Source organism: Neospora caninum, chromosome VIII (assembly GCF_000208865.1).
Source record: "Neospora caninum Liverpool complete genome, chromosome VIII".
NCBI classification, from domain to species: Eukaryota; Apicomplexa; class Conoidasida; order Eucoccidiorida; family Sarcocystidae; genus Neospora; species Neospora caninum.
Genome location: NC_018395.1, coordinates 5,253,465 through 5,271,697, shown reverse-complemented (window position 1 = coordinate 5,271,697; position 18,233 = coordinate 5,253,465). Strand labels below are relative to the sequence as shown.

The 18,233-nt window shown below is 54.9% G+C and overlaps 3 protein-coding genes across 3 annotated transcripts; 2 read left to right on the top strand and 1 right to left on the bottom strand.

Annotated features, from left to right (window-relative positions):
* On the top strand, positions 1-5,250 carry NCLIV_036640 (conserved hypothetical protein; the record flags this gene model as incomplete). Its single annotated transcript, XM_003883865.1, has 4 exons — positions 1-9; positions 1,650-2,158; positions 2,702-3,860; positions 4,270-5,250. 4 exons carry the CDS (start codon positions 1-3, stop codon positions 5,248-5,250), a joined length of 2,658 nt encoding a protein of 885 aa, XP_003883914.1.
* A 2,907-nt stretch (positions 5,251-8,157) lies between these two features.
* On the bottom strand, positions 8,158-12,909 carry NCLIV_036630 (putative 14-3-3 protein; the record flags this gene model as incomplete). The annotated part of the gene is made up of 8 exons (XM_003883864.1): positions 8,158-8,258; positions 8,958-9,031; positions 9,657-9,756; positions 10,037-10,265; positions 10,476-10,532; positions 10,713-11,102; positions 11,723-11,793; positions 12,288-12,909. The coding sequence occupies 8 exons, from the start codon at positions 12,907-12,909 to the stop codon at positions 8,158-8,160; spliced, it is 1,644 nt and encodes a 547-aa protein (XP_003883913.1).
* A 1,592-nt stretch (positions 12,910-14,501) lies between these two features.
* Positions 14,502-14,903, top strand: NCLIV_036620 (hypothetical protein; the record flags this gene model as incomplete). The annotated part of the gene is made up of 1 exon (XM_003883863.1): positions 14,502-14,903. One exon carries the CDS (start codon positions 14,502-14,504, stop codon positions 14,901-14,903), a length of 402 nt encoding a protein of 133 aa, XP_003883912.1.
* Between the last annotated feature and the right edge of the window lie 3,330 nt (positions 14,904-18,233).

Sequence of the window (18,233 nt, the reverse complement as noted above, 5' to 3'; positions counted from 1 at the left end):
ATGATGGTGGTGAGTCAGAGTGATATCTCGTAAATGTCGCAGAACTTTTTCTCCGTGTAAGGTGTGCACGATCCTGCGTTCTTTTGCCCTCCGTCCCTGCACGAACGATGACTTTGAGGGGGTAGTCTCAGTCCCTCCTCCTCCGCACATAACATGGCACATCTGATCGGCGGCGCTACTTCTGATTCACCGTTGGACATGAAAGATCGTCTTTTTGCTCCTACCGGACAGCGGCAAAAGCTTTGGTAACTGGGCTTCACTGCCTAGCCGCCGGAAGCAGCTTGCCCTCAATCCCAATCCGTCGGTCTTCCCCTTCCCGTTGGTGGACGAAGCACTACGCTCGGATTTTTCGCGCGGTAGATTTCTCCCCTAAAACAGGTTTGGCCAGTGAAAGAGGCCGCAGTCTGTGGTTCCTCGCATGCTGATAGGGAAAAAAACGTGAAATCAGACACCTTGCTCACCGATGGACCCCAATACAGAGAACCTGGCAACTGTCCAGTGTTTGTCGCGTCCACGCCCACTTTACCTTCCCGAACGGCCCCGCAGGGCGGTCCGCGCTGTGTTTTCTTTTCGTAGAACCTGCCATTCTTTCGTTTTTCTCTGAGCTGCGTCGACAGCTGTATCCACATTTTCATCCCAAAAGATCTTTTGGATCGGAGCGAAAGGGTTTGCTTTTTCGCCGCCGCAGGGGCTGTGTGCTGTTTCTCTTCCCTTCCGTTCGCCGTGTTTCGTCCGCGTCCTGTTCTTTTCGACGTTGCCGAGCCAAGCCTTGTAGGGAATCAGGTTTATTCCGAAAGCCTTTAATCCCTATTTTTTGGCAAAGGGAGGAGAGACGTCCTTCTCAAAGAAACGCATGCGCCGAAGTCGCTTCGCCCGCCTCCCGTTTTCCTTTTCGCGAGAGCGGCCCGTTGCCCAAAAAGACGCAGAAACACCGGCTTTCTCTCTATAAGTTCCTTTTCTTCTAGCAGTTTCACACGAAATCGCTCGCAGTCTTTCGAGGATTTTTCTGGCGCGGGAGCGCAAACCCCCCGACCAGCGCGCGCGGGTCGCGAACCTCTCGGCCGGGGGCCGCCCTTCCTCACGTCGAATGTGAGATTGTTTTCTTTTTGAAAAACGCTCGCCCTTGCCGCTTTCGTTTTCTACGTTTCCGTGCAGCTGCAAAGAAGGCCGGGAAAAGAAGGAGCGACGCGGGGCGTAGGCCGCTCTCTCGGCGTGAGACCTGTGCGTCGCGGTGTGCGTCGCGGTGTGCGTCGCGGTGTGCGTCGCCGTGCTGAGTGTCGGGTTTTTTTTCTAAATAACGGCCTTTCCGCCGAATGCGCCGTTTCTCGCGACCGTGGGATATTTGCTCGGTTTTTTCATTCATGTCCCTCGTTCTGCGCAACAGGCCAGCCTGGCTCTCGCGTGGACGAAAGGCGTTTGTTCGGCTCGTAACGCGCATCGCGTAGGATGGGACTGAAAAAAAAGTAAAGATGGCGAGTCGCGCGAGTTTCTTCCTTCTTTCTCTCTTTTTCTTTTCGCTCCCGTCCGTCTCTCTCGCTGACTCGACACCATCGCCCGCTTCGCTGGCTTCCCTCCCGCCCGTCCTCGCCGAGCACCCGTTCGGGACCAGTCCAGTGTTTGTGTTAAACTCTGCCTCGGGGTTTCGGCAGTTTGTCCACCAGCATTTGACCGCTGGAGACGTTGTCATCGTCTTGTTTTTCTCGCGCCACTGTCCACACTGCATCCGCTTCAAAGCCATCTACTCCCGGCTCGCCGATCGCCTCGGCCAGAAGGCGAAAACTGAACAGAATGGCGTCTACTTCGCCGCCATGGACGCCGGAGCCGCCCAGGTCGGCGATCAGGAAGACTCCATTTGGGCGATTCTGCGAGAGTTCCAAGTCGCCTTCATCCCCGACGTGCGCATCCTCGTGCCTCTCCACCGCGTAAAGAGCGTGGACGCGGACGCCCGGTCCCCAGGAAGTCCAGCGCGCGGAGGAAAATTGCAAACGGGGAGCGTCCAAGACCTCGGAGTCGACTATCAAGGCCTCTCCGTGTGGACCCTGCAAGTGCCCCACGAGGCCATGTCCGAAGACGGTATCCATGCCCTCCTGCGCGTCCACGTTGATTCCAAAGGAATTGACAAATTGGAAGAACGCGACGGCCAACACACGGAAAAAAGGTACCGCCGACGCCATCCCCACGCTTGGATGTGTATATATATATATGTATGTATATGTATGTATGTGTATGTATGTATGGATGTATGTATGTATGTTATGTATGTATGTGTATGTATGTATGTATGTATGTATGTATATGTATGTATGTGTATGTTATGTATGTATGTGTATGTTATGTATGTTATGTATGTTATGTATGTTATGTATGTTATGTAATGTATGTATGTATGTATGTATGTATGTATGTATGTATGTATATATGTTGATCTGTTTATATTGGTCTGTCAATTTGCCGGTGTAGGTGTGCTTACGGTTTTCTATATGGCCTGTTTCTGGATCTCGCCTGGTGTTGTGCTGTGTTCCACGGAGACCGCGGTTTGCGTGAACAGGCGTCTTTTTTCCGGAATGAGTCCCCTCGCGCCACGGAGAGCCGTGCGTGTGTTTTTTCATTTGTCGATGTGTCGGTTTCACACGACCCACGTGCGCGTGTCCGGTTTCTTTGTTGTTCTCTCCCTGCCCGCTCCTTGTGTCGCTGTTTTCAGACGTTCGCGACAGGAGACGCTGGAGAACAACCTCAAAGAGCTGGCGTCGATATGCCCGGCGTCTCCTCCGAGTTTCTTCCCGCCGTCGACTTCGTCGTCGTCGCATCCCGCGTTGTGTCGAGGGCAAGAGAGGTGGGAGGCGACGGCCGAGAGGGTGGAGGCGGAGACTCCTCGTCAACGGCTGCACGACGCCCTGGCCGTTTTGCTGCACATGTTGAAGAACTGGGTAGTTGCAGGCGACACAAGCGCGCATTTGTCATTGGAGAAAGAACGCGCGCTAGTCCGCCTTCTCGAAGTCGCCAGGTATGCGCTGCCAGGGAAGACCATCAAAGCAGCGGTGTTTCGTCTCCTCCTCCAGCTCCACGAGCAAGGCTCTGGAGTGCAGCCTCTCCCCCCTGATTTCCTTTCGAAGGACGACATCCAGGGCGCCCTCATGGAAGTGAACCAGAGCGAGAACGTCGAAACCTCCTCTGAGACAGACTCCGCCTCCACTGACGCTTCTCCTGCGCCCGCGTCCACGGGTCCCTCTGTCGAGGCGGCGGAGGACGACGCGGAACCTTCTGTCGTGCGCCTTTTGCCGAAGGACAAGTGGGAGAAGCTGCTGGCGGGGCTGAAGATTGCCGGGGTGTCTGGGGAAGATGCGACTCCAGGCTCGCAACTGCCTGCGTTGCGCCACTGCAGGACTCTCCTGTGCGGCGTGTGGACGCTCTTCCACATTCTGGCTGAAGGCGCGCATGCGCAGTTCATGCGGAAAGTTGACCTCGCTCGCGCGAGAGGGTGGAGGCCCGCGGGCGCTGAGGCGCCGGAAAGGAAAGACCGGGATGTCGGGGACCGCGCGACAGATGACGACGAGGTCTACGTCCTGACGAGGGAGGGCGAAGAGCAGCAGACGCGAGAAAACGATCGAGGCGATAACAGGAACGGTCTGTGGTTCTTCGGACCCTACGACAGCGTGGCTGTGTACGCAGCCCAACAGTACAAGAAGCTGCTGCGAGCCGAGCGAGCAGAACAAGAGACCGGGGACCTGGAAAACGAAGACGCGTCGAATCTGCGGAAAGAAGCCGCAGACGGAGAGAGCAAACACGAGAGCGAGGCGGCGTATATGCTTCAGGCTTTGAAAGATACCTTTGGCCCCGTGCAAAACGAACAGGCTCTCAACGTAAGCACCGACTCCCGGGGAAGTTCTAGAACCACCCGGCGACTGTGTGGGCGAGGGACGGGGAGTGTGGGGTCGGGAAGAAAAGCGAGAGGCACTCGCCTCTCGGGGATCGTTTGGCCTGTGTCCACACCACGTGCGCTCTCTTTTATCCTCTTGTGCTGAGACTGGCGATGCACAGATGCCCTGCAGTTAGGAGAACGTATCTGTTCACATGACTACGGCTGTGCACATCACTGCACAATGGTGCTATGCATATATATATATATATATATATATACATAATGTGCATGTATATGTATGGGTCTGTCTCTGTTCAGAATTAGGTAAGACAGCTTCATTTCCTTTGTGAATCGCAGAGTATTCAGATCTTTGTGCACTGTTTTCGACGGTGCCTGTGTTTTCCGTTTAGGCGCTCGAGGAGGAACTCGTGGTTCTGGAGACGCAGTACGTTCTTCCGGCGAGCGTCGTCATGGCAGCTGTACGCGACTGGGTCTTTTCCTTCTTCACGTGCATCGCGTGCCGCACGCACTTTCTGCAGTGCTTCGAGCAGGGATTCTACGGCAGAGACCAAGTGTCCCCGCCAACGGCCCACACGCGGGAAGGGTCCCCCGCTCTCGCTGAGAAGAGGCGTATCCTGCAACGTAGCCTCATCACTTTTTTGGAAAAACTCAAGAGAATGGAGCTAGCCTCGGAACTCGCCGACTCCGCGTCTCCAGCCTCGTCGAATGGGGAGTCGCCTACGGACGAGGAGCGGGAGGCGCTTCTGTCGAGTTTGCCGGCCTGGATGTGGCTCTCGGCGGATTCTTTCCGGGTCCGCGACTCTCTGGAAGTGGTGGAGGAAGAAGGAAACCTAAAGAATCTCCTGCTATGGCTGTGGCGACTCCACAACGCAGTGACCGTTCGGACGGCGGCCGAGGCGACTGTCGAAGCTCTGGCCTCCGAGGACGCGCTCGAAGGAGGAATGAAGGCGCTGCATGTGGGTCGAGCGACTTCTTTTTTCACCGCCAGTGGAGAGCCGCTGGGAATCGGCGAGTTGGCGAAGCGGGGCTTGAAAACGGCGTACTTTCTGCATGCAGACCCACGCTGGCCCCCGGCCGGGGAAGCTGCGTGTCGGCGCGAAGGCACGCCGCCTTTTCTGCTGACTCCGGACTACATCGCATCCAAAGGCGCGAGTGAGCAGGCGCATCTTTGCGAAAACGTGGATTTCACGGAAGACTTTGACCTCGTGAAAGTTCGTAAGTGGCTGCGAAGGACGTACTGGAGAGAGTCCTGGGAGCACTCGGGCGAAGGTGACGCCGTCGATGTGAGAGATCTCAGTGTGTTCGGCGATGAGACCGCCCGTCTCCATGCCACGTCCCTTCTCAGGGGTGCAGAGGAGAGCCGCGCGTAGGCGCACAGGCGCGGCTGGGGCGTTGTGCTTGTCGCGCTTTCGAGAAGCAAAGGATGTGGTGGGAGGACTAGCGAGAGGAGGGGGGGTGTCGGAAAGGGCGGAAAGAGCGGAATGTGAGAGAGAGAGAGAGGCGGCTTCGCAGCTCGGGTCTCGTGTGAGCAGCCAGCATTTTCGCGAGAAAGGACAGCCTGGGGATCCATTGGTGCCGGTGACCACGGATTTTCCCGTGGAGAAATGGGATCAGAATGGCCTCGAAAAGCGAGGCGCGCTCTTGCGGTTTTTGAAGAACACTTAGAACTCCGAAACAGGAGATAAAAGGCCCGTTCCCAACCAGGAAGAGGTTTCTCTTTTTGTGGTGCGGATGCGTGCCCGGGTGTCTTCTCTGGTGCGAACCAGAGAGGGGCAAAGAGAGGGAAAAGATAGCTTGTGAGAAACGCGAGGCTGAAGAGTGCGGAAGAACTGCTTCCTCGACTCAGAGCCGCGTCCTCCGGTGACCGCTCGTGACGCGAAGGGGATGCGGCGGCACGAGAGCGCATGCAGGCTTTCCGCAGTCCAGGGTTTTGTGCATGAAAAACCGTTCGTGTTGCACATTTGTATTTCGCACGTACGTGCATAGGTAGAAACAGAAGCTGCATATTGCTAGGTAGGTCTGCGGGCGGAGACACCCCAGCTTGTTTTGTGTGGAAGCACGCCTTGTGTCAAAGACACGCCGCGGGCGATTCTGCCGGTCGATGCTGCCTTTTCTCGACCGTCAGAAGCGCCGCCCTGCCTGCTCGGCGACTCCCCGGGGTTCTCGTGGGCGTTTTGCATTTCTTCTGCCCAGAGAGAGCCGCTTCTCGGGCGTGTGTGCGCCGACAAATCGCACGTGAGCATTTGCATCGCGACAAAAAAGAGTGCGTGGGCCGTGTGTAGAGAGGGTGTGTGCGCCGTTTGTACCGTATTTTTGAATGTAGCCTCGCATGGTCACCCATAGACTTTCCGACCTAGTCCTGCGAACGGTGCTTTCCCTAACTGGAAAGGCATATATCGACGCATATATAAATGTCTATTATACATGTATACATGTTTACGCAAGTGTCTATCATATTACAGGGGGGGCGTCTAGAGGCAAAGGCGGATTGCTCACTCCTAGTATCGGTGTTTACATGTGTGTGTACTCCTCCTCATGCATGCAATATACAGTCATGGGCGTTTGCCCAGGTGGCGTGGGCGTGGACGTTTAGGGTACATGATGACGAACACAGGCGTTTGTTTCTCGTTTCGTGTCCTGTGCCTCTGCGCGGTAAATGAAACGAACAGCTGAAGATTTTCACGCGTGCCCCACGTCCTACTGCGTCAGTTTGTCTTGTTGGGGCATTGCAAATATGGCGTGCAGATGCTCCCGCGTCTGTTCCTCTCCAGTTGGAGACACTGCTCGAGGTACCTGCAAATCTACGCGCAGGGACGTCTTCTCTGTAGACCCCTGCGGGAAGCGTCTAAGGCTCCACGTCGTGAATCTACAGATCCACAGAGTCCGCTAGGGATCGCGATGCGAAGATTCTAAGATGTGTAGATCTGGATCTACATCCGAGAAGCAGGCAGACACATTCACAGATTTACCTGCATGTATAGAGATGTATGTGTAGTTGTAGGGGTATATAGGAAGAGATGCAACTCTCTCCTGTGACAAAGTGTAGATATGGTAAGCCGTTCCGGGAATATCTAAATGTACCTTCGCATTTGCTCGAAGTTATACACTTCGTTGGCAAGTATGTAGCCAGCGAACTGTAAAACTCTAAAAAGAATCCCAAGATGCAGCGACACTCGGTGTTTCGTTGTCCCTAGCGAGCGGTGGAGCCGTGCAACCGACAGGAGCGGGCAGTGGAACGCCTTCTTTCATTCCTGTCCTCGACCGTGGAACTATTTCTGCACCCAGGCAGGGAAGACACACAGACCAAAGACTTCACTAATGGTACTAGAATATAGGCCATCGCGCGTTAGTTCGGGTAGCTTTTTAAAGACAGATTGAGAGCTGACAGAAACATCAGAACGTGAACTCTCGGCTCCACGCCCACGAGATGAAATGGGGGGGGGGGGGGGAAGAGCCAACCATTTTTTGGAGAAAGGGGATAACGGGAGTTGTTCTACTCGTCGATTTGACAATACGGCTTTTTGAGCAGAAACCTAAATGCGAACCCTCGGGACGGCTCTCCATAAAAGAATCGGTCTCCCTCGCCCGAGAGACTGAGGGAGCAAACGCCCACAACTCCCGATCAATGAAAACGCCACGTAAACAGCCTCATTTCGACTTGTATATCCGTCGAACTCGTTTGTCGCACAATAAAAACGCCGGACCGCACAGGTGTGCCTCCGGAATGAGGAGTGGAGACAAACAGGAGGCAATGCGAAAAACAGACCTTACACTATTCTTGACGCTCAGATCGGACGTTTTCCGAGTCTCAGTCCCCAATGCATGTGGCTCTTCAGTTGTTTTCATCCAGCAGAACGTCGGTATGGGTCTGGTGTGGACTAGGTCGCAAAGACCGTTTCGGTCGTGAGGGCGGTCGCCATTTGTGCAACGCTGCAAAGAATACGGTGGTTGCCACTTTCGCATATACGTGTAAGAATAAAAAAGTGCGTGTATCGATCTAAGCATACGGGCTTTTTATCACCATGTATATACATGTATGTTTGGGGGACCAGAGAAAAAGTGTGCAGTTTACCCCTCCACGTTGCTGACTCTGTCCATTTTCCTTCGGGGTGTTTTCTCTTCCATCGTTTCTCCTCTTCTTCCTTTGGCACACGTCTCTTGAAGGCGCGCCTCGAGGTCGAGGGGAAAACAGTTTCTCTCGAGTCGCCCTCAACCGCCTCTCTCAGCGTCGCCTCTCCCTTATCCAGCTCGGCTCGCAGCCTCAATGCGCCTCCGAATTAGCTCAAGGAAGCGACGCTGCCTGCATCGAGGGACTGGCCCGACGACTGAGTGTGGTAGTCCATGCCCAGCAAAGTCTGCACGTCTGTCCGGCCTGTCTCTGAGAAAAATATCAACAGGGCGGAAACCGCAGGGAGTTGCGTGAAGAGAATCGCAAAACGACGCGGCGACATCGAGCAAGCGAAAGGCTGAACGTGCGGAGCAGAAAAACGAATGCGTTTGAGGGGACGATCAGGAAACTCTGGGGGGCGAAACCGAAAAAGAGACAAAAAAGGGTGGAGACGGAAGCCACGGAAAAACGAGAAACGACACCGTTTCTTTAACAACGCGAGACTGAGACGCGCGCTGGAAAGCGGCGAAAAAACGGCACGCCCCAATTATCGACGCGTCTCTCGCCCGGGAAGGTCCCCGTGGTAATGCCGTGTTTCTTTTCATGGAAACGTACACCCAATTCGAAGACTGGGGCCTCTGTGGAGAGGGGAAACAATATCCTGGAAAACAAAAATGCGCCTAACGGAGGCGAGCCTACGCCGCCTCTCCTTGTACGTACACCTACACAGATGTAGATATATATACATATATATATATATATATAAATATGCGTACATCTGTACATACTTCTATGTACATAGTAACTGCGTATATATTTGTACAGGCGTATAAACTCATCACACGCGAGTAGATACACCCGTTAAAAATACACGCTACACAGAGGTGTGTACTGCAGGCCTGGGACTGCTTCCCATAATTTGTCATATACATTTCCGAGGCTCCGTTCTGGGAGTTTGTCGGTTCTCACCTGCACACCAGTTCTCGATGTTGTCACGCAGAAGGCCGAGGATAACTAGGACGCGTTGATATTCTTCCTCGTTTCTGCAAAGCAAAGTGATGGACAAACAGAGGAAGAACCGGTGCATGCATGAAGAGGGCGAAGAGCAGAAGCGGTGTCCTGACACAACACCGTCGTCTTCGGGGCTTATACCGAAAGGCTAGGCACGGGCGGGTTCTGGCGGCGAGAAGAGAAAACGCAGAAAATGGAAAACAGGAAACTCGCCTAGATCAACTGTAGCCGCATTCGCCCTATGCGCGGCGAAGCAAAAGGAAGAAAAGGAAAAAATACGAAGCCCCTGATATACAGGTGCACCATCTTCCTTGGCATAACGCTGGATCCAAGAATGCGGGAACAGAAAAATGAAGAGGCGGGTTTTTCTTTTCTGGTTCCTTTTCTGGTAACTCGAGACGCTGAGGCGAGCTGAGTGAAATCAAGACTATGTCGAGCGACCACTTGTTGTCACATACGAAAGCGAGATGGGAAAGGAGCAAGCAGGGAAAAGCGAGAAAGGAAAAGAAGCAAAATTTAGCAGCAAACAGGAAAACGAAGAAAGAAAAAGGGGGGAGGCGAGCGACGTGGCTCTGACGTCACGGTTTCCGTGGGCGCCAAATGAGACAGCCGGTCGGCCGAAGAACGGCGAAAAGAGACAATGACGAGAAGACTTACCGGACTTGGTACATGTTTTCGACAGAGTATCTGAACTCCGAGGCCACGAGCTCAATCGCCCTATTGGTTTGCTCTCCATTGTTCATGCTCTTTAGTAGAACTGTACGGACAGCACGCACAACGCATGCAGCGAGTTGTCTTTTTCTTCTCTACTTGCCTCGCAAACGGTGCTCTTTGCTCGGCGCGTCGCAGTGGTTTGCAAATCGAGGCGGAGAATCGCCTCCCTCTCTCCAACCTCCACGCCAGCGCAAACCGCCGGCATGCCGACAAAGATCTCTGTCCTTGGCCCCACCCCCCCCACCCCGTCCCTTTTCCCGTTCTTTCCGCTGTTTTCTTCCCGTCCATCGTCTCCATTCATCTCTCGTTCCTCTCCTCCGCACTTCCTTTCTCCTCGTCGTCCCCGCAGTCTTCTTTCTTCAGCGAGATTGAGAAGCTCTTTCCAACGCGGTTCCGTGTGTGTTTGTTCTCACATCCGTAGTTCAGCACGATCCCCAGATGCAAGGCCGTCACCTTTAGCTCTGCGTCTTGCTCTGTGAACTGGAGGCCCGATTCGTAGGCTCGCAGCGCGCGCTCCTCCATGCGCCGGCGCACGTCTGCGTTCTTCGCCAGCTGAGCGAGGCACAAACAGGCAAAACGCTAACCCCTAAACGCCCGCGCGAACCGCGCCACGAAAAAGGTGCACCCTTCTCTGTGCGTACGAAAAAGGGGACGCCAACGACTCGGCGCTCGACGGCCTCTGCGAGAGTCCACTTCCTAGCGAATCGAAATCGATTCAACAAAACCCCGAGAGACAAAAAATGAGAGAGCGTCTTCGCTTACCGCCGCTGTGTGTCTACTGACGTCGCCCCGAAGCTGCTGATACGCCGCAGCCGCTTCCTGCAGAAAAAGCGTTGGCGAAACACCACGAATGGAGACGGAAGAAAAACGCGAAACAAACTGTGTTGCGCACTCGCCCTCCTGTTTTTGTGCTCTTTGCATCAGCGCTTTACAGAGAAGCTTCCAAACAACACCTCCACGGCCCCCGTCCTCCTTTATTTTCGGCCCTTGTCTGCTCACGAGATTCTCAGCCTGGGGCAGAAGAACGCCCAGGACGAAGCGGTCGAGGTCTTCGTTGAGGGAAGCGAGATCTTCCGTGATTCTCTGCTTGTACAGGCCGACGCAGAATTCGAAGAAAGGCTCGAATTCGCGCAGCTGGTTGGTGGGCACAAGGCCGTTTCCCAGCGTTCGTGTGGCCAGGCGTTCTTCTTCTGCGCGCTTCCGCTTCGCCTCGCGCTCGGATGCATGCGCCTGTTTCTCGCTCTTCTCGTCTTTCCACGTCTCGTGGCCGCCCTGAGCATCCCTGGCAGGCGCCTCCCAGTTGCGGAGCGAGGAAAGCGCCGACGAGTAACCGTCCAGCGTCTTTCGCGCGTGCCGCGCCTCGTTTGCAAGGTTCGTGTACGCGTGAATCTGCTCAAGGACAAAACGCACAGAAAGAGGCGCATACAAACGTCACTCGGTAAGACACTAGATACATATAAAGGCATATAATGCATATACATATGTGTAGGGATGGAGAGAGACACAGCCATAGCAATCACACCAGGATGCACAAAAACGAGAGAGGCAGGAGAGACACCACGCTGCAAAGTGTGTGGTGACGCGCAGGTCCAGGAAAATGTACACCGTGAGAGATCTACAGAGAGACAGAGATGAAAATGGTACGTCGGCGAGTTAGGTCACATATATATATATATATTTATATACAAGTGGGTCAAGAGGTGCATAGGCGCGTGTGGGTGTATAAACGTACGCATCTGTGTGTGTGTGCTTATGGATACAAATAGAGAGAGGAAGGGAGAGGCTCAACGAGAGAGGAAAGGAAGCAGCACGAAGAACAGAAGAGATAAGCCGGAGGAGCCGCTTCAGAGCGCCTTTTCGGGAGGGGAGAAAGAGGCAGTGCAGAATGTCCAGAGAGCAAGCGAAAGGGAGAGAGACAGTCTCCTCCACCTAGGTACGGAACAGAAAGCCAGAAATTTTGGAAAAGAGAAGAGAGAGAAGAGCGACGAACGACACCGCGCGCGTCTCACCACGAGGGACCGTTGAGTTGCGTCAAAGTTCGGCCGCGCTTGGGCCACTTTCTTCATGGCTCGAATCACATCTACAGCGAAACGGAAGAAAGCGACGCGGAGACAAACCGGCGTAAAAACAGATGGCGAGCAGAGGAGTCGCCAGGAGAGAAACAGCGCCTCCGCGGAAATCCCAAAAAAGACAACAAAGAGACCAGCCCACACACACTCGCACATGCACGTGAACGCAGAGCACAGGATTCAAGGGAGAGAGTTACAGCGATAACACCGCAAAACAGTCCACCTGCAAGTGCATACGATCAACATATAAATGTATATGCAAGGCAGATGTCACATGTACACATGCCTGCATACCCATATGCATGCACATTTTAATAAGAGGAGCATAACGCACGCTACACACGAACACTGTCTGTTCAAGAGTATGCGTAGGCTTCTCGATCGAAGCAGGTATAATTTGCAAGCGCACGTGGACGAGTGTAGCGAGGTCGAGGCCTTTCGACAGGATGGCAACAAAGTCCCGTGCGTTCCTCCTCTCATCGGCTCTGGACGCCTTTTCTCTGACCTGGCCATTTTTCGAGGTTTGCGGCGATGCTGGCCTTGGCTTGGAGGTGTTCGATGTCCTCGGCGGTGAGGGGGACCGGTGTCTCTTTGGTTTTCTCTTGCATGTTCGAGCGGGCTGCCGGGGAGAGGAAAGAGGCGCTCGCACCGGGCGAAATCAGGGGCAGAAACGCGTCGTCTCGAAACGCGCCGTTGATCAAAGGGGACTTCACGCCGCTATTGGTTCTCGGCGGCGAGCTGAACGGCGACGAGGCCGACAAGGCGCCTGCTCGGCTCTCTTCGCCCGCTCCGCTGCCGCCATGTCCCCTAGGAGAGGCGCCGTCTCGCGGTTCCCCAAACCCACTATGGCCTTCAGTGCCGAGCACGCGTCGCCCTGTCTCTCCGTCCACGTCCTGTGCATTCGCTCGCTGCTCTCCGTGCGACGGGGACAACGCCGAGATCACGGCTCCAGGATTCGACAGAACCGGAAAGATCCGCGCGGCAGGCAGGTGTCGGTGAGTGTCGTTCGCGGGAACCCGCGACACGGGCTGGGCGTCGGCCGCGGCGTGTTGGAGCGAATAGGGCACAGACGGAGTCGAAGGGGAGGAGCGTGGAGAGCGAGACGGCGAGACAGGAAGGTTCACCATGGTGGCGGCTCGGAGATTGGTTTCAGAGGCGCGGCGGCAAAGTGTGGAATCCAGGGATCTCAAAGGAGCAGTGAAGACGTTTTGAAAGACTCGCAGGGCGGGGGGGAAGCAGCGCCTGTCGAGAAAAACGAGACGAAAGTCGGGGTTTGACAGTGGAGACACAGCGGCGGGTGATGCGAGAAGGAAGGCGAGACACGGCCGCGTGCTGCGGAACTCGCGTTTCACCAATTTGAACACAGAGAGAAAAGGACGGCGACGTTTTATCAAGAAAAGCCGTGGAGGAGAAGCCGTGGAGAAGCCGTGGAGGAGAAGCCGATGCACATCAAGGACCGTCTTAGGAGCGAGGAAAGAGCGAAGGAGGGGGAACGAAAGGGAAGAGAGGAGAGAAGGGGAAATGAGGACGTTGAGGATTGACGAGAGAGAAGGAAAAAAGTTCAGAGGCGCGGTGCTGAACAGAGAGGGGTTGCCGGCGTCGAGTCTCGAGGCCGACAAGCAAGCGGGGTAGAGAAGGGAAGGCGTGGCCAGGAGAGACAGAAAATTTACAGAGGCACATCCCTCTCGAGGGAGGCTTCTTAATGCAAAGTGGCTGAACTACACAAGCACGACTCTCCAGATGAGGCTAGAGGGAGATGCCAGGTGTCTTTCAGCATCGATCTTCGTTTCAGCGGACAGAGTGCGGTTGAGACTCCAAGTCAACTCGCCAGCGGGAGAGAAGGGGAGAGAAGAAAGCAGCCGCAGAGGACGGAGAGGAGAGAAAGGCGGAAAGGAACGTATGGGCGGTAATTTGGCGAAGAACAGAGAGATCGGCGCTTTCTGAGTTTCACACGCGTGTGACACTGCATCGGCTTTCCTCATCCTTCAGGCAGCGACGCGGCGTGGTTCCCCTGGCGCAGAATCGCGCACAACAAGCAAAAGTTCGCGTCCCACTGAAAAGGAAATTGGGCGTTTTCGGGGGGAAAGAGCGGGAAAATGTTCACAAAAACGGAGGTCTTCTCGCCACGTGCATGTCGCGGCAGCCTTTTTTCTCCCCCGAGCCCTACAGCTCGCCAAGCGAGTCAGCGAATTTCGCGCTCGCGACAAGACTGCGCCTCCGTCCAGAAGGCGCTTCTCTCCGTCCGGTTTCGTTTTTGTGCCACGACAAAGGATTTGTCTCTGCCTCTCTGAAGTCGCAAAGCGCGTGGAGTCTCTAGGCGACTGCCGTTTTCACTCCTTTTTTTGACCCCCGGCACGCGGAAAGTCCATCGTCGTTGCATTCTTCTTGGCTCTCGGCGAGTTGCGCTCCCAGTCGGCGTTGTGCGGGAGAAGCGAGGGGCCGTGTTCGTTTTTTTTCTCTTCTTGCGCTGCGGAAAAGAAGAGTTTCTCTCGCTCCGCTGTGAACTCCGGGGTGTTTTGCACGGCCTGCCTCTCGTCCGTTTTCTCGTCTGTCTCCCAGGCTGCGCTCTCCGTGCAGAACCCCAGCCTCGGCGAATTTGGCGATTCGTGGATAATCTCCGCTGCTCACCCCGCGCCGTGCGTCTCGGCCTCCCTCCTTCCCTCGAGAGAGAAGCCGTCTGGCCCGCTTTGTCCCGTCCCGCCTCGCAGAAATCTCCCAGATGGCGTCTCCCTCCGAGAGGGACTCGCGCAGGCGCGGCTCTTCCGACGAGCAGAAATCTTCTCAGAGCTCGTGGTTTCCAGTGGCTGTGGGCACCGCTTTGGGCGCCCTGGCGGTAGGGGCTGTAGGCTGGTTCCTGTACCAAGACGCGGAGAGCGAGAGAGAACGAGCTGCCTTCGAACGCAGGCGCCTGCTCCGTGAAGAGCAGCAGCGAGAGCGCGAGAGAGAGGCCGTCAGTGCCCGCGGAGGCACACGCTCAGAGAGCTGCAGAGAGACGCAGCCGCCGGAGACCGTTACGGAGATCAGCACAGAAGCCAGCACGGAGGCAGAAGAAAGGCAAGTCCCCGCAGAAGGCGCGTTTCCCGCAAGCAGTCACAGAGGAAAGCGCGCTGACGAGCGGTGAGAAAAAGAGGAGACGCATCGAAGCGCCGCGGGTCCGTACGCTCCGGATTCGAAGGACGAGAGATGAGGGCGGCGAGAGGCGGAGCAAAGACGAAAGAGCTGGTGCCTCCTCAAATCGAGAAGCTGGGGCGGGGGAGAAGAGCGCGCGCAACAGCAAGGGAAGGGGCGGCACATTTTCGGCCCCTCTCGCGTGATGGTGTGTGTGTCACGTTTTCTCGTTGATCTCTCCTGTGGAGATTCTTGGAGTTTCCGGGGTTTCCGGAGTGACAGAGAGAGAAAGGAGGCGGTCGCCTCCTTTTGCTTTCGTCGGGGTGTTCTCCGGGGGACCGCTGTCAAGTGTGCGGTGCTGTGGCGCGAGAGTCTTTTCCGCGTCCCAAGTTGAACTGTCTGCCGCAGGTTGACGCGCGCAGTTCCAGAGACCAAGAACCTTTGCTTGTTCCTTTGAGTCGCCGATGTGCCTAGACGCGAGGGGGACACGGCTTGTTGTGTGTGGTTCGGTGTGAGTGCACACGTTAGAGAGAGGGGAAACCGACGACGGATCCTCTGGCTTCGACGGGGGTTCACAGGTGTATCGGAACAAGGCGGCATTCCGAGGAAACGGGTAGTCAGGTGAGGTGTATATAGCGGTCAGCGAACTAGGGGGAACAGAGGCACAGCAAGTTTTCTTCTTAATTGTTTTGTTTTCCAGTGGCGGAAACTGGTTTGCGTCGCCACACGCATACGGAACTGGAGCACAGCACGAAGCGACTCAGGGAGGCGAGAAACAGCCTCTGCCTGTCTCTTCTTTCTTGTCTCCATGGGGCGCCGAATGTTTACCTCGCCTTTCTGATTCGTGAACGCGGTTCAGCGAGATGAACGAACTGAAAGCCGTGGTTTGGGCCGTCCACTCTTCGCTAACTTCCTTTTTTGACAAACACGCGAAAAACGAAAAGACCTGGCACCGGAGACAAGAGGGCAGACGGAAGTGCACATTCGTCTTTTCTGGGCCTGAGCAGCTGTCCCCGCGTTTTTCCTCGCGAGACACGGGAAAGCACAGGAAAAACAGACGCCAAAAGAGAGGCAAAGAGACTCGCAGTAGGAGAACAGCGGGTCAGCGGAGAGAGAAGCAGACAGGTTGAGTATTTGGAGATGAGAGAGTCAAGTGAAAACGGGCGGGGGGCGCAAAACGAAGGGGACCAGTAGAGGAAACGAGGCAGAAGAATCAGCAGACACATTAGAAAGCTGCATCTTCTAGAGCCAAAATGGAGAGGCTCCTCCACAAGCGGGTGGAGCCTCTTTTTCCGAGTCTAGGTGTCGGAAGAGAGCTCTTCAGAATGCAAAAGAACGCAAAGAGTCCCACTAAAGGTTCTTGCAGATTCGCCTCTCTCTGAACGGAACTACAGCTCTTCACTGCTCTTGCTTCCATGTCCCTTTCACTCTCACTATCCCCGTTTGCTATACTGGTCTTCTTCTTGCTCCGTATTCTATCTTGCCGTCGTCTGTCTCCTGGTCTATCCAGGACCGTGTTCAATCATTTCTGCATTCTTCTTTGCATTCGTCATTCTCTAGAGAAACAGAAAACTCTCGCGAAACCTAGGAGTACCGATGTTAAACTGGAGTCGTATCAGGCTTCTTCGTTCAACTGCTCAAAGTCATGCCTTTTGTCGAGAACGAGCTGCCTGGTAGATTTCAAAACACATGAGTCTTACGTGCACTATCCTCTGCAGATACGAGGTTAGAAGCAAGACCACTCATCTTCCCCCCGAAACCGGGTGACGATACATCTCTCTGGTTTGCTACAGGTGAGTGGATGGGGCGCTCTTTTTCGGCTTACATATTTTCGCAACTCTTTTCCATTGCAGCCTAGACCGTCTGCACTATCGCAGGCGAAAGGGCGGGAAGTGAACATGCAACGGTTTGTGGTTTCTGCACATCTCTATCAGGATGGCGCCAAACCGCCTCTCGGCTTTAAAACATCTGAATCTGTATGGCTTCACATGGTGTATGCTGGAGCCCTCTGGCTCCAAGTCTGTTTCCACTCTTCTCTTGTACACATGCTTGTTCCGCTCTCTATCGTCTGTCCGAGAAAAGCTCCACGCGTCAAAGGGGTGAGAGAGGAAAACAAATCCCCTTGGTGAAGACCGTTGGCGACGACGTCGCTGGAGTCGCACAATGAGACAGATCGCCGTCGCCGAGTGTGTGCCTCTTTCAGAGCAAGGCAGATAGAGAGCACTTTCGCTCGCAGAAACGCCCGAGATGAACGGAAAGGAAACGCCTTCCTGTTGCTTTTGGTTTGTTTTCAGAACACAGAGGGATGCACCAGAAACTGATCGGCTTCGTCGTGGATCCCACAATCCGGGGGAAAGTCCTCTTTTTTCTGTTCTCGGTGCTGTGCGGCATCGTGGCTAGGGTCGGTCAATGATTTCAGTCACAGGAACTGAGAACCGGTCTTGCCTTTCTTTTCCTATTTTTTTCCGTTCTCGTTCTATTCCTCTTTCTAGAGGGCTGTTCGTCGGGTTCTCCCGCAGGACGCATGCCCCGACGGGATCATGAATGATCAAAGAACTCTGTTTCTACCAACGGGAAAAGGCTTGTTCTTCGCAACCTTCCCCTCGTTCTCTGATCATGTTTTCTCGTGCACGTTTCCTTCCTTTGGTCAATTTCCAGCAGTGGCGAGGCCGCCCAGACGCTGGCGGCCTCGTCGCCTGCCGTCGCAAAACAGGGAAGCAGAAAGTTGACGTGTCGGTCTCCCGAGTTTCCCCGATCTGCGTAAGCTTCGCAATCTTTTCCGTACCCCTATTGGACCCAGAAGATAGTGTGCTGGACTGTTGAGGACTACGGTCGCAAGGGGAGCCTGTGCGACAGGCAGATAGATGTGTGGAGTTTTTCGTCCTACACACAGATCGAAGGGGTGTTTTCCCGGCGAGTTTCTTCGTTTTTCGGCGTGGCGACCCTGGTGTCTCGGTCTTCAAAAAGGCGAGTTTGCGATTCTGTTTCCCGTGCGAAATTCGGGCCGCTTTTTTCCGACCTGTCTGCTTTGTTGCTTTCTCTTCCCCCAGAGTTTCGACACACACCACCTCCGCGTGTTCGTGTCTGTCAGTCTTGCGAGGTGGTTCGGGGGACAACCCCACCGGTTTTTCGCGTCTTGTAGTGGCGGAAACCAGGCGCAAAAGGAGGGATTCGTGTGTCGCGCTTCGGCCTTAGAGATGTCGCGAAGAAGCGGGGGCAAAATCGTCGGCGTATGAGACCATTTTTGCGAGAGCTCGCGGGTCCATGAAGAAGCCAAACAGCGGCACTGGGCAACGCGTGTTTATCTGTGGCACGTGTCAGCAAGAGTCACTCTCGCATGTTC